Genomic DNA, 15,581 nt, shown 5'->3' with positions numbered 1-15,581 from the left:
AGATTCTGATGCTTGTTGTTGTTGCTGCTGCTGCTTAGTCATTCCCATTCTCCCTTAATGAAATGTGGCCTTTTTGTTTGTTTGCTGAAAATATATTTATACAATGTGTGTTTAAGTTAAAGGATACAACTCAAGCTGGTCATAGGAAGCTGCTGACTCCCTCCAGACCAATGTGGCCGCTTATTGGCCCATGTCTAGCATGTTTGGGATTCACTCATTTGGCAATTTAGAAATGGGGATTTAAAGGGATTGTTAATCCATAAATTAAAATACACATAATTAAAATAAAATGTAATTCTAAGAAACTTCCCAATATACACTCATTAAAAATGTTTAATTGTTTTATCGTTATTTGCAAATATAATTGGTGTTGAAAGCTGTATCTGTCACTCCCTTTTGGACCAATGCAGCAGAACATACTTCCTCATAGGTCTGCTCATCAGATGGCTTCCGCAACATTGTCTCAAAAGTCAAAACCACCAGGGCAGTGAATAGAAAGATACATATTATTTCAGTAAAATGCTACAATGTTCTTCTAAAGTAACATTGTAGCATTTAACTATATAGACATATTATTTGAATGCCTTTGGCTTCAGAATCAGCTGTTTCAGATTCTGAATATTTTAGCATTATCTGTATTAATAAAATAAAGTCCATTCTAACCTAAAAAGAGCCAGTTTGGCTACACAGCCAAGTTACTTTATGGATGTATATTTCAGTATCACGGCAAAAGAAAATCCTCTCTGTATTAAGGCTGCAAAGAGATGGGTATAAGCTCTGGGGTTGGAGGTTAAGCTCTTTATATGCGAATATCCCGTTGGAAAACAAATTATAAAAAAAAAACATTTTGCTGATTGGCAAATCCATTCTTGTGGTTAATCCAATCTCAGTGTTTTGGGGTCAGCGTTTTTAAAATGAATATAAAGTAACAAGTTTCAGCACTTAATAATTGAATGCTGATACATGAATATTTATGCAGCCCTTTTGTAGTGTGTTTAAAAAATACAGAAAATGCTAAGAAAAACAACTCTGGAGCTCACTTCAGGAAGGCCAACTGATGGAGAAAGTTTAGGGGGCCGATTCACTAACTTCGAGTGAAGGATTCGAAGGTAAAAAACTTAGAATTTCGAAGGTTTTTTTGGGCTACTTCGACCATCGAATGGGCTACTTCGACCTTCGACTACGACTACGACTTCGAATCGAAGGATTCGCAGTAAAAATCGTTTGACTATTCGACCATTCGATAGTCGAAGTACTGTCTCTTTAAAAAAGACTTCGACCCCCTAGTTCGGCAGCTAAAAGCTACCGAAGTCAATGTTAGCCTATGGGGAAGGTCCCCATAGGCTTTCCTAAGTTTTTTTGATCGAAGGATATTCCTTCGATCGTTGGATTAAAATCCTTCTAATCGTTCGATTCGAAGGATTTAATCGTTCGATCGAAGGAATAATCCTTCGATCGTACGATCGCAGTATTTGCGCTAAATCCTAGTCGAATATCGAGGGTTAATTAACCCTCGATATTCGACCCTTAGTGAATCAGCCCCCAAGTGCAGCTAGGAATTCTGGGAATTACAGAACAGCAAAAGGTCGAATTTTAAAGGGATAGAGACGTTAAAGGATAAGTCAACTTTTAAAATAAGTGAATGTAAAACTGATGAGGGTGCTATTCTAAGAACTTTTGCTATGTACATTCTTTTTTTATTTTTTTTTGAATTCCAAGATTTTAAAGGATACATGTACTGTTAATGTGAATGAATTTTGTTACAACAACACCACCTGCTGGTCATTTTTATGGATGCCCCGAATCCACTTTCTTGGATTCGACGAACCCCCGAACCCTTTGTTAAAGATTTGGCCGAATACCAAAACGAATATCACCCCTAATTTACATATGCAAATTAGGATTCGGATTTGGTTCGGCCAGGCAGAAGGATTCGGCCGAATCCTGCTGAAAAAGGCCGAATCCTGGCCGAATCCCGAACCGAATCCTGGATTCTGTGCATCCCTAGTCATTTTCCAACCAGTCTGACCGCCAAGTAGTCATGGAAATTGTCAGGAGAAAGAAAGAGGCTGCTATGATGTTCTTCTGCTTAGGAAAGATGTGAGAAAGGTTTCTATTTTTTTCCTAAGCAGAAAGTTCTTAGAATAACACCCTCATCATTTTTACACTGACTTGTTTCAAAGGTTTACTTATCCTGTAAAATACATTGCTTGAATTGAAAACAAGCATTTTGTGGTGGTCTCTACTTTTTAAGTATGAAAATAAAAGCTGTGTCAAGCCCTTTGGTAAAGTTGTAGTATTACCGCCACACATTGCAAGGGTCTTTGGTTTGTTACCAGCCAGGGAACCTTCTGCAAGGAGTTTGTATGTCTTGCTCATGTATATGCAGGTTCCTTCTGGGTACTCTAGTTTCTTCCCCCACATTTCAAAAAAAAAAAGGATCCACAGCCATCCTCAAGGAGGTGGTAAATATGAGCTCAACACTTGAGGATTAAAGAGAACACCCTACGCTGACAGTAACTTGGAGTGGGCCTCTCCTTGGGTGACTTGTTGTAAGTCTTTCAGCCAGGGCCATAACTAAGGGTAGGCAGAAGAGGCCCATGTCTTGGTTGCACTGGTTTCTGGGGCACCAGGACCTTAGGCATATACCTCTGCTGCCTTCTCTAAGTCTTGTACATCCAGATGATGACTTAGCCGTTGATTGGGGTTGGTGGTGGGGGAGAAGAGATGACAAGTGGATGGGGGGCAGATGGTGAGTAGTGAGGTGGAGGTGGTGGGTAGTGACTACCAGGGGCTTTCATTAAGCACCCAAAGCTTTTGGTCTGACTCTGTCCTCCACCACTAAGAACTGCCCTGGGCCAGATAAATCACTTCTGATACAGTGGCGGAACTACCGAAGGAGCAGGGGTTGCGAGCAGGCCAGGGCCCGCACCACCTCAGGGCCCCCCAGCAGCGCCGCAAGCCACTGAAATCCCCAGTAAAATCGGCCGTACGGAGGGGGCGGGGCCCGGCTGCGCATCACGCACCATGGCCCACCCCCCTCTAGGAACGCTACTGTTCTGATATGTGTAATGTGTAAGTTACTGTAGATAGTAAGAGACACAGGACAGTGAGCGATTTATAATTTCTAAAGAATATGTCAGCAATTTATAAATAAAGTATATATTTAAGTGTGATATTAGATATGTTTATAAAAAAGTGTTCTAATATCTCCTAAAGTCATGGGCAGGGGTTCTATTGTTTACACCAAACTAAAATAGAGCAGTCTTGCCAACAAGTGGGGTAGATTAAGATTAAGGGAGATTAAACTGGATCTGGAGAATTTTAAGGGATAATAACACAGATTAACTCCCAATGGATGCCCACGACACTCATAAGTGCTATAGCCCCCCAGACTGATATGATTTAGAAAGAAAGTTTGGCTAAAGTGCAGCTAAGGATACTTGATGTTGATGCTGTTTGCCATACACAGAGCCATGTTAAGTATTTAAATATGATCAGATGAAAGGATAACAATATCCCAGAAGCCTTTCAGTCATTTGCTTCTAAAACGTCCTCCTCTGTGACCGACTTCAAATGTGATAAACACATCAAAGCGCCGCCAGTGTTTACTGTCCACAGAAATGGCACGTTAAAAGGCAGCGCTGGGTGCATGGATGTCTTTTTCTAAGTCAGTTCAATTATAAAAAGCAGCCTTCTTAGGATAAATAAAGTCCCATTTTTATGTGGACTCCTTATTTGTTGTGCTTGATTTATTAAAGTCCTAGAAGTGCTAGAGCATCAATCTGTGCAAGGTTGGCCCATTACTTCTTGGTTAAAGGGCACTTGCCCATAATGTTCTGATACCTATAGTAGGATTTAAGTACAAGGCTCAGCAACTTGCACCTGGTAGCAGTGCTATAGCATCAATGGGCATAAGGTTGGCTCCCTAGTTTATGTTTACAGAGCACTTGCTCAACATTATTTTCATGACTGTGGTAGATGTTAAGCTTAGGGCTCTGTTGAGACTACAGTTCTGGGCTCAGTATCTTGCACCTGTTGAAAGTACGAGGACATCAATGGTGCAAGGTTGGACTCTTACCTCTTGGTTAAAGAGTACTTGCACATCATCTTCTGATTCCTATAGTAGTCTTTAAGTACAAGGCTCTGCACCTTGCGCCTGATAGCAGTGCTAGAGCCTCAAGGCCGCAATGTTGGCTCCCTACTTTATGGTTATAGAGCACTTGCTCACCATTTTTCATGACTATGTTAGGTGTTAAGCTTAGGGCTCTGTTGAGACTACAGTGCTAGGCTCAGCACCTGAAGAAAGTACTAGGCCATCAATGGTTGCAAGGTTGGCCCCTTACTTCTCGGTTAAAGAGCACTTGCTCTTCATGGGCATAAAGTTGTCTCCCTATTTTATTGTTACAAAGCATTTGCTCATCATTTTTCATGACTGTGGTAGATGTTAAGCTTAGGGCTCTGTTGAGGCTACAGTGCTGGGCTCAATACCTTCCACCTGATGAAAGTACTAGGACATCAATTGGTGCAAGGTTGGACTCTTACCTCTTGGTTAAAGAGTACTTGCACATCATCTTCTGATGCCTATAGTAGGCTTTTAGTACAGGGCTCTGCAACTTGCATCTGATGGAAGTGCTAGAGCATCAATGGGTGCAAGGATGGTCCCTTACTTCTGGGTTACAGAACACTTGATCACCATGTTCTGATATCTATGGCAAGCATTAATTTCATGGTTCTGCTGTGCCCAGAGTGGCATCTAAAGATAGTAAGCTGCTGTGGACAACTTTGAAGGTCTTGCTGATATAGTGCTGATTACTATCCAGGTGGTATAGTATTTAAAAAAATATATCATTTTTGACATTGTTTTTATAAAATGGAAATAATTCTGGAAAAGATAATAAGAATTCCCACCTTTTTAAAAACTCCATGTATTCTGTGTGCTTGATGAGCCCTGTTCGCATCATTATCGTCTGGAAACATTGTCGGTCGATTGCCCAGAGTTTCACATTTGTAAGTGCTAAAAGGAAGAGGATAAGAATAGTTAATGCTAGGATTCTTAACCTATGGGTTACGAACCAAAATGCTGTGGGTTACCACTGGGTGTCTATGTTGTGGGTTACCACTGAGTCCCTTCATAGTCTTCATAGAGGGATCACTCTATCTATCATTAGATATAAAAAGTACTAAATTGTGTCATACACTGGGACCCACCAGGACATTGCCAGTCTGACCTGAGCTACCCAGAATACAGTAACATTTCCTGCTACAAAATAAAATGAGAAATTAAAATGAGGTGGATCTAGCTGGTTCTAAGCCAAGACACGAAGCTGACTCAAATTGGGTCCCCTGAGAAGAACATTGAGCACATGATGACCTTGCATGGTATTTAATCACAAGAACCTACGCATTACAATGCAGTAATCAAACAATTAAACAGGGCCACACCGTTTCATTGGCTATGCCTGTTCCTAGGCAAATGAATGTCTGTCATATTATAATTATTCAGAATTATCATGTAAATGGTAATTCATAAAGTCCAGAACATTCAGCAGTTTTGTACACAAGTGATGTACTGTACAGACAAATTGACATGAAAGATAGCAAGAACTGATAATTAGAATTATTGGGTTTCCATATAAAGTGTTACTGAGCATCTTATTTACTATATACACTATGGTATAATTACAGTTCCCCAAACACATTGATTATCGGAGCATTAAAATGTTTCCAGAGATTATCTGTCCAATAGCCAGGGAATTATACCACTAAAAGTATTAGAAATATCACTCAACTGGAGTCAACCTTTGCCAACAGGGCACATTTTTATTCAAAAACACAAATGTATCCATTCAGATGTACAATGTATTCATACTAAGTGGTAGAGGTGTAACTTTAGTAGGACAATCACTGATAGAAGTGGTGTATTTGGGAATACACTGTAAAGTCAGGGCCAGATTGAATTGGAATACCAGAAGATCTCCAGGTTGGTTCCATCCCTAGAGGGTACCAGTAAAAAGCAATATCTATTAGACCGTTCTCATTTCCACCAAAGGTCTATATGACACCTATTACCTTTTATCACAGTCTACATCTAATTATTGTGGTGTGGGCTGTCAATCTCAGGATGTCCTAGTGGGCCCCGGCCAAGAACAATTCTCATCATCTTTTTCTTAATTCTACCACAGGTCTTTCACACTTTTTAAATGCAGATATTAAATTGACTTCCAGGTTCATTGGTGGCCTTAGAAGGATGAGTAGCACTAGTGGGCCCTAGGAGGCCCAGTCTGACACTATTTAGGGTTACCTAACCGCAGTCTCTAAGGGGGGAAATGTTATTTCATGAAGCTAAACCAGACTGGTATACTGTATTGGATCAGCTAACAATACCACAGAAATACATTGGTCCAGAAATGTTTCTTTAAGTCCTTATAAAACCCAACATCCTTCTGCATCATTATCAGAAGCTGAGGGTCATCTATTTGCTAGTTACTGTGAAGCGTGTTCCTCAGCATGGAACCATTAAAGGTTGGGTTATATGGAATACTAGAGACACACATGGAGCTATTACATTTGGTAAACATGTTTAACTGCATTTGTAGCACTGTAATTTCTCAGAAGGTGGTACACTGTGCTAAAATGCCACTACTTTAATATATATGATCAAGGCCTCTTTGTGACCCATCAGTCAACATAAGTAATGAGTATATGTGAATTGTAAATGACAGAAAAGCAATGCATTAGCTAGATTTGTCATCGCTTTAACACTCAACCTCATAGAAAGTATGTTGGAACAATTTCAGCATTTAAAACTATGTGAAGGACAAGGCAAGGTTCTAGTGTTAATCTTTTGTCACATATGTATAAAAGGAAGAACATAAATGATGTAGGACTGGTGTCATACTGAGTAAATACTGGAAGGCTGCAACAAAAGGCATCCAATTTCCTGCCATCAATATTAAGAAGTTGAGTTAAAATTCTGTAATTCTGAGAAATCTCAGATAGTGGGTTGTAGTCAGCCTTAGAGGGAAACACTTTATTGTACATTTGGTGGAAACCAAAGAAAATGTCCCCAACTTACCTCCATTTGGAATATAGTGAGAAGACGACAATAGAATCTCAAAATATACCCCACCATATTGCTCTCACATTAAAGGTTGTTTGCCCTGCTTAACCCTTCTTCTATCCCTATCCAGCCCCTAAAGTCATCAATACCCTTAATCTGGCCCTTCATCTGTCTCTCTGCTTCTTCTCAGACATCTCAGTTGACTATGACACGTTGTCTTCAAGTGACAGTTGACCTCATTTAAGCCTTCAGCCTTACCCTTTTTGCCAGTATAGAGTCAAAGTTGCCTTGTTTTGACCTTCCATCTTTCTGGGTCTTCCCAGTTGAAGTCAAAGTTGGCCCTGCATCTTCTGCATTTGGTAAAATCAAAACTGCCTGTACTTTATAACATTTTTAAGTACTCTATAACATGATATTACCTGTGGCCCCTATCAACAAGAATTTCCTTCCACATACAGAGACATACATGATGGCTCCTGATGAGCGTAACTATAGAACAGTGTTTGCCTGACTTTTTCAGTTCAAACCCTCGTTGGAGGTCCAACCTTGAATAAGGGCCTTCTGAACTGATAACAAAGTTACAGATGCAGACAATATGAGTGTATCCACCATTTAGCCACATTTCCAACAATAGTAAATAAAATAAGTTTTCACCCTGATTGACCTTCAAGCTTGACTTTTAGGTATATCTACAACAGAAAATAAGCACTGTCCCCCTATTCTTAACCCTAACTCCCTGTTAGGCAGAGCCAAGCAGTATTGGCACCCAAGGCAATAATACTCTGCCCAATGCCCACACCAGCCTGCCCTCTACAAGTGCCCTCTATCTATCTATCATCTGTCTGTCTGTCTGTCTGTCTTTCTATCTATCATCTATCTCTCTATCATCCATCTCTCTATCTTTATCAGTCCTATCTGTCTATGGGGTCGTGAACTTAATGTCTCATCTTGGACGTAGGATGAGCGAGGGTGCAAGATGAAAGTGCATTGGCACCAGGGCTTATCGCTTGAGAAAAATACAGGATGCCGAGGGCAATATCAATCCCTCCTATAATTCTAAGTGAAAACAATTGCAGTTTAAGGGTAAATAGAAGTCATTCTGCTGGATTATATAGTAAATACCTCACATTTATTATAAAAAAAACACCTCAAAGGAGTGATAAATCTTATGTATTAAACTGTCAAAGTCACTTTGCCTTTAGGTACAACATTAATTCTAGGCAGGCTCCCATCAGTCTGCATTGTTGCTTCCATATGCATTGGTATCGGGGGGCGCAGAAGATTAGGATTACATATGACCTCTCATAAGCATTATCGGTAGAGCAGCGGTGCAATTATTGCTCTGATGGATACGAGCGCAGGACAGGCAGCCGGGGTTCTGTAACATCAGCCTCACAGGACACAGACACACATTATATTAATTGGGTCTCTAATTAAAGCAGAAAGCAGTTTACTGTAGGTCGCCGGGGACAAGCTTAAGGTGTGAAGTCATTACAGTAAGTAAGGATCTAATACCAGACTCTTGAAAGGTTTAACGTACTACAAATCCCATAATGCCTTCCAGTTCCAGCCCAGTTAGCCACCCAGGGGTTACTGGGGGCCCAGAACTACATAGGGCTCCACTGGTAAATATGTGGGACAGAGAACACACCTCACAATATGAATTCACGATATCTCTGGCCTTTATTTGCCCTTTAATTCAGTCCTGAAATTAATAGGAAAATAAATGGCAGCCAGTGACATTGGCTTTATATGCGGAATCCTTGGCAGAATAAACAAAGCAGATAAATCTTTATTAGAGAACAAGGATGAATAGACAGCCGAATCATTCCTGTTGTCTTCCTGTTAGATTCATTCAATTAGGCAATAACATAACGAGAATTCTGCCTGATTTATCGGCAATTAGAGCGTCAGCCATTTAATTGGCTTCCATGCAAATTCTCAGCAAGACTTCATCCCCCGTCAGACTGGACATCTGTGGACTCTGCCCGCTGGGTCTAAAGGGGAAGTTAAGACGGACTATATTGACAATATGTGCACTGTGCATCACATTGAAGACCCTTGCCTCCACCTCGCCTTTTGCTGGGGGAGGTCGGGTCTGCCCTAGTCATTGGACAAAAACTATACTGATGACTTAAGGATAATTTTCTGTAATTAGGCCGGGTGAATTTTCATGGATTTAGCCTTTTTTAAAGGGGTTGTTCACCTTTAAATTAACTGTTAGTATGATGTAGAGAGTAATATTCGGAGGCAGTCTGCAATTGGTTTTCAATGTTTATTATTTGTGGTTTTTGAGTTATTTAGCTTTTATTCAGCAGCTCTCCTGTTTGCAATTTCAGCCATCTGGTTGCTAGGGTCCAAATTCCCCTAGCAACCATGCATTGATTTGAATAAGAGACTGGAATATGAATAGGAGAGGCCTGAATAGAAAGAGGAGTCATAACAAGTAGCAATAACAATAAATGTGTAGCTTTACAGAGCATTCGTTTTTTTATACGAGACCAGCGACCCCATTTGAAAGCTGGAAAGAGGCAGAAGAAGAAGGCAAATAATTTAAAAACTATAAAAAAGAAAAAATGGAGACCAATCGAAAAGTTGATTAGAATTAGCCATTCTATCACATATTAAAAGTTAACTTAAAGGTGAACCACCCCTATAAGTTTAAGTCATTGCTCTTTTGCTGCACTTTCGTGCCCTTTTCTGCAGCGGCTTAGAATGATTTATTCTTTGCTGGAGTTCCCATTTGACAAATGAATGCAGAGTAAACTGTTTCATTGCTGATGTTGCAGACTCTGCCTTGCTTTAAATTGCTATTGTCTTTTTTACTTTCTCTGATAGGTCTTAATCTCCTCCCCAAGTGCTTCTGTCAGTCTCAGAGGACAGGGAGTGAGAATAATGCAGAGGGGGGGGAGGGTTCTAGGTCTGGCAGGATCTCCTGAGGACGCTACGATGCACAACCAACCAATCATGTGTTGCCGCTTAATAGTAGCGGCTACTGGCAGCATCTTCAATGGAAGTAATTGTGCCGCACGAAGGGTTAAATGTCTGATTTGATCCTCGACCTGCAAAGCTCACACTCAGCAAATCCTTTCTCAAATCACTGGGGTATTTGTTTGTAGAATCCAGACTGAAATCCCATGTATGAAACTGATTGGCTTCTACCAAGTAGACACAGCCCCAACCAACTGCAATTTGTAGCAACAAAACCTTCAACTGCAGGACATACACCATGGCCATTGTGCCCCTACCAGTCTGTCACAGATAGTGATGGGTGAATTTGGGGTATTTGGCTTCGCCGAAAAATGTGCGAATTTCCCGCGAAACGGTGAAAAATTCGCGAAACAGCGCAGATGTCTCGTTTTTGACGCCAGTGTCCGTTTTTTGTTTTTTTTTGATGCCGGCGAATTTTTGCTGGCGAATTTTCGCAGCGGTTTCATTAGCGAATAAATTTGCCCATCACTAGTCACAGACCCTGCCTATCACACACAGATAGGGTTGCCACCTTTTCCTATATATTTATCTTTTTTCCCTATTAATAACATTGGGATCAACCATCGTTTTTACCGGCCAGGCCGGTAAAATACCAGCCGGGTGGCAACCCTACACACAGACCCTATCTATCAGCCACTGTCTATCACATACAAACCCTATCTATCAGCCCCTACGTATCACATACAGACCCCATCTATCAGCCCCTGCCTATCACATACAGACCTTATCTATCAGCCCCTACGTGTCACACACAGACCTTATCTATCAGCCCCTACATATCACACACAGACCCCTGCCTATCACACACAAACTTGATAAATGTATTTTGCCTTGAGTACATTCATCTCATAACTGCCATCCATTGTTCCCTTTGACTCCTGCAAGGCAACACAATAACAAAGAAGCAGAGAAGCCCTCGCCCTGGATTCCTATTGATTATGTGTCAGTGTTCCTAAGCTGGCACGGCCAATTCTTTATAACCGCATCATACCCAGGACACATTTTTCAAACAGCGCAATCTAAATATTGTCTGGGAGGCAAGAAAAGCAAGTCGATTGGATTAGGGGATGCAGTCTGCTATTCTGAATGTGACATGAATTGTAGTGAAAAAGAGCGGCAGTCGATAAGATTTCACTTTCGTTTGCCAGTCTTTCTGGATGGCTGTTTGTAACAGAGGCAGACTGTTCCTGCTGAATTGTGCTTAGTACAGGGAATACCTATGCTGACATAGTTTTATGGGATCTCTCTGTACAGACTATGAGCAAACTTAGGGGCTGTTCCTGCTGAATTGTGCTTAGTACAGGGGAATACCTATGCTGCCATAGTTTTATGGGATCTCTATGTACAGACTATGAGCAAACTTAGGGGACTGTTCCTGCTGAATTGTGCTTAGTACATGGAATACCTATGCTGACATAGTTTTATGGGATCTCTCTGTACAGACTATGAGCAAACTTAGGGGCTGTTCCTGCTGAATTGTGCTTAGTACAGGGGAATACCTATGCTGCCATAGTTTTATGGGATCTCTCTGTACAGACTATGTGCAAACTTAGGGGACTGTTCCTGCTGAATTGTGCTTAGTATAGGGAATACCTATGCTGTCATAGTTTTATGGGATCTCTATGTACAGACTATGAGCAAACTTAGGGGCTGTTCCTGCTGAATTGTGCTTAGTACAGGGGAATACCTATGCTGCCATAGTTTTATGGGATCTCTCTGTACAGACTATGTGCAAACTTAGGGGACTGTTCCTGCTGAATTGTGCTTAGTATAGGGAATACCTATACTGCCATAGTTTTATGGGATCTCTATGTACAGACTATGAGCAAACTTAGGGGATTGTTCCTGCTGAATTGTGCTTAGTATAGGGAATACCTATGCTGTCATAGTTTTATGGGATCTCTATGTACAGACTATGAGCAAACTTAGGGGGATGTTCCTGCTGGCATACATATACAGTATTATCTAAGCAGAATATGAAAGAGGTGGTATAAGTAACAGTAGAAACTCCTATATGTCTTAGAAGTCACTTCAAGGATGTCTAGCCTGGGACCCTCTAGCTCCCGATACAGAAGAACTCCTAGCACACTCCAGCGTTGGATTGGGCGACAGGACACTAGGAAAAATCCTGGTGGGATTTCCATTGTTGGGTAGGTTGAGAATATTGACCAATGGATACGCCTGACAGTAACAGACGAGACCCAATCACAGACTATTCAGAGGACATCCTACAGAGCAGAAAGTACACTTTGCATTGAAAATCTACAAATACCTCTGAATGGAAGATTGGACTCCTACCCTAAAATACCCCCAGACTTTGAAGTCAGTACTTAACTCGAGAAATCTGTTTCTTCCATCACCCGCCAGTAACTTTCAAACTGGGGGTCCAGGTGCCACTGGGGCTTCCTATTAGGGGCCCCCACACTCTCCTGGTCCCCCGCCCTCAGCTACTCCTCCCCTGGACAAGTCTCCGATTCCTAGAGTTTCCCACTCACTGCACAGCCTAGGGGTATTTGACATTAGAAATGCAATGCTCAGAGGTGTCTGTATGATATTTTGATATTTATAAAACATTAGGGGTGTCAACTGCCCAGGGGTAAATGTCAGTTTCAGCAGGATGAAGCAACTGCCATCTCAGCACAGCAATAGCTTCTGAAACAAACCCACCTACAGACAATCATTTTGATCCTATAGGGTCACATCATGTGCAGAAGATGTAGGAGCTACAACAAGGGATTCATTAAGATACCCCCTCCCCCCAAAAAAAATAAATACTAATATCACACATACTTTTCCCACGGGGTGTGGATGACAAATCTCTGTCACTTATTAATAAAGTTTGTTGTGCTTTGATGTGCCCCCCGCGTGCGCCGGCAATTGCCAACAATTATCTCTTTGTACTGGTTGAACGATCAAAGCCGCCACAATCAGGAATGAAGGGAACACAAAATAAATTGTAGTCTGAGTAATTTGGGTTATAGGAAATGATTTGCCTGATGGAAAAATGTTTCCCTTATAATTAAGAAGAGAGTTTTTAACACAATTGAAACTGTTAACTTGTTGTTTGCCTAAGAAAACTGTCCTGTTTTCAGCGGGATAGTCCCGCTTTCGACAGCGCAACCCGCAGACCCGTGTTTGTACTGGAAAGACCCGATTTTCTCTGCACTGAACAGCTAAAAAAGAAACAATGTTTCTATATATAGGGGTTCTTCACCTTCAAACAACTATTTGGTTTCAGATAGATCGCCAGAAATAAAGATTTTTTCCAATGACTTTCTATTTTCTATGTGTCACGGTTTTTCTAATATTGAAGTGTAAAATGTCATTTTTCACCTTCTAAAGCAGCTCTGGGAGGAGGGGTCGCGACCCTGTAAACTGTTCTAAATGGATACATTTAGTTGATACATTTCTTATCTTTGTCCCTGCTGAGCAGAATCCCTGAGTTTCATTACAGGCAGCTGTTAGACTTGATACAATAGTTGCTGATACTCCAGAGATGCTGCTGAGAAATGGATCAACTAAGGGGCCGATTTATCAAAGGTCGAGGTGAATTTTCAATGAAAAAAAAAAATCTAATTTCAAGATATTTTTTGTGTACTTCGACTAGGGAATAGTCTAAATTGGATTCAAATTTGAAAAAATTAAAAAATTTGAATATCGAAATTTATCACGTACTGTCTCTTTAAAAATTCGAATATTTGCCATCTAAAACCTGCTGAATTGCTGTTTTAGCCTTCGGGGGACCTCCTAGAACCTATTTGGAGTCAATTAGTGGACTCAAAGGTTTTTTTTTGGGAAAAACTTCTAATCGAAATCGATCGAAAACGCTATTCCTTCGATTCGTAGCTGAATACGGACCCATTCAATCGAAAATGGACTTATTCGACCAAAAAAATTCATTATTTTTTTCTGGTTGGTCTTTTTGAATTCGAATTTCGACGTTTTTTCAATTCGAAACTCGACCCTTGATAAATATGCCCCTAAATGTTGCAAAATTGTAACAGTTCAGAATCTGCACCTGAATTACTGAGCTGCCAGACTCAAACACCAGAGACACCAACATTCAACTTTACACTCAGATTTTGGAAAAACTGTGAAAAATAAATAATGGAAAGTAATTAAAAGATATTTTTATTTCTGGGTAATAATCTAAAAACAACTGAATTGAAAAAAGTATTTGGAAGGCGAACATCCCCTTTAATTGGCAGAGAGCCCAGAACAGCCATGAGGTTCAGATAAGATACTTTTGTAACAATTTCTAGATAAGCAAATAAGTAATTGTAACAATATAAGATAACCCTTGGGAGACGTGAGACTCACAGATTAAAGGGCAATTCACCTTCATTAGCAAAACTGTAATAATTGGAAAAAAATACAGAAATATGTTCAAACTTTCATAACCTGCCAAATTTTGTAAAATAAACATGGTAATTAAAAGTAGGCGCGGTCAAAAATGTTGCCGCGCTACGGCAAATATTTTGTCCCTCTTTTTATTTCCAAAATGTTGGGAGGTATGGATTCTGGGAGTTGTAGTTTAAATTGTTGAATTTCTGTTCCCTCTCATATGGGGGTTCAGGAGCCCCCCTCTAAATCAGCTAAAGTGAAATGATAGTGAATCCAGCAGCCTCTAGTTGCTTTATCCTGTATACAAGCCGGCGTTCATGTATAATGAATGGCACAGATGCTCTAAATGACGATAAATGTTGCTGCAGCTTCGCTAATTTTGCTGGGACTGAATCAAAAAGCGGCAATTTCTCCTCTCTCTTTCCCAAACCATTTCTCATCCGGAAAGGTAGAATTCGAAGGCGCATGGTTATTAATTATGCACAGGCTTTCCCTCATTTAATTGTGTATTTTGTACCTAAGGCCGAGCTGATGTATGTAATTGCAACCCATAATATCAATTATTCACTTCCAGGACTCACAGATCTGAATGTGCAGCTTATTCTCACTCATTTACAGAAGGAAAACGACCCATTGGGGATATCAATCGGTTATAATGGCCCAGCTCAAATATATATTAGTGTGGGGATGGGGAGAAAGGGAAAGTTAAACCTGACGTTTGTCACTTAATCATTGATCATAAATGCAGGACCTTGTACTGAACATTACGGATCATTGTTAAGATGTTCAGTCAGTACTGAAAGTCTTTTTTGTTTGAGCTTTTCTCACCTATAAATAGTGATGGAATTTCCCGCAAAATTCACAAAATGGCAAAAAAATCGCGAAAATCGTGAAAACCAAAAGTTCACAAAAAATCATGAAATTCGATCGTTTTCACACAAAAAATCTTGAAATTCAGTCGTTTTCATGCAAAAAAACGCGAAATTCAAAGTTTTCACACAAAAAATAGTGCAATTCAAAAGTTTTCCCTAAAAATCAAGCGTACATTTTCACAAACAATTCGTGCAATTCTAACGTTTTCACCAAAAAATCGAGCTGTTCGAACATTTGCAAGCAAAAATCAAGCAATTCGATTGTTTTCACGAAAAAATCGTGAAAATCAGAAATTGACGCCGGCAAATTT

General features: G+C 40.4%; 1 protein-coding gene across 2 annotated transcripts in view; it reads right to left on the bottom strand.

Annotated features, from left to right (window-relative positions):
- Positions 1 to 15,581, bottom strand: part of LOC108696071 (cGMP-dependent protein kinase 1) — a 430,860-nt gene that overhangs the window by 121,589 nt on the left and 293,690 nt on the right. For both annotated transcript variants that reach the window (XM_018225072.2, XM_018225071.2), the window contains exon 4: positions 4,912 to 5,017. In XM_018225072.2, coding sequence (XP_018080561.1) covers positions 4,912 to 5,017 — 106 coding nt within the window. The remainder of the gene's footprint in view (positions 1 to 4,911; positions 5,018 to 15,581) is intronic.

The sequence above is a fragment of the Xenopus laevis genome, chromosome 7L (assembly GCF_017654675.1).
Source record: "Xenopus laevis strain J_2021 chromosome 7L, Xenopus_laevis_v10.1, whole genome shotgun sequence".
Taxonomy (NCBI): domain Eukaryota; kingdom Metazoa; phylum Chordata; class Amphibia; order Anura; family Pipidae; genus Xenopus; species Xenopus laevis.
The sequence above is the reverse complement of the archived record's forward strand: the minus strand, read 5'-3'. Positions and strand labels throughout refer to the sequence as shown.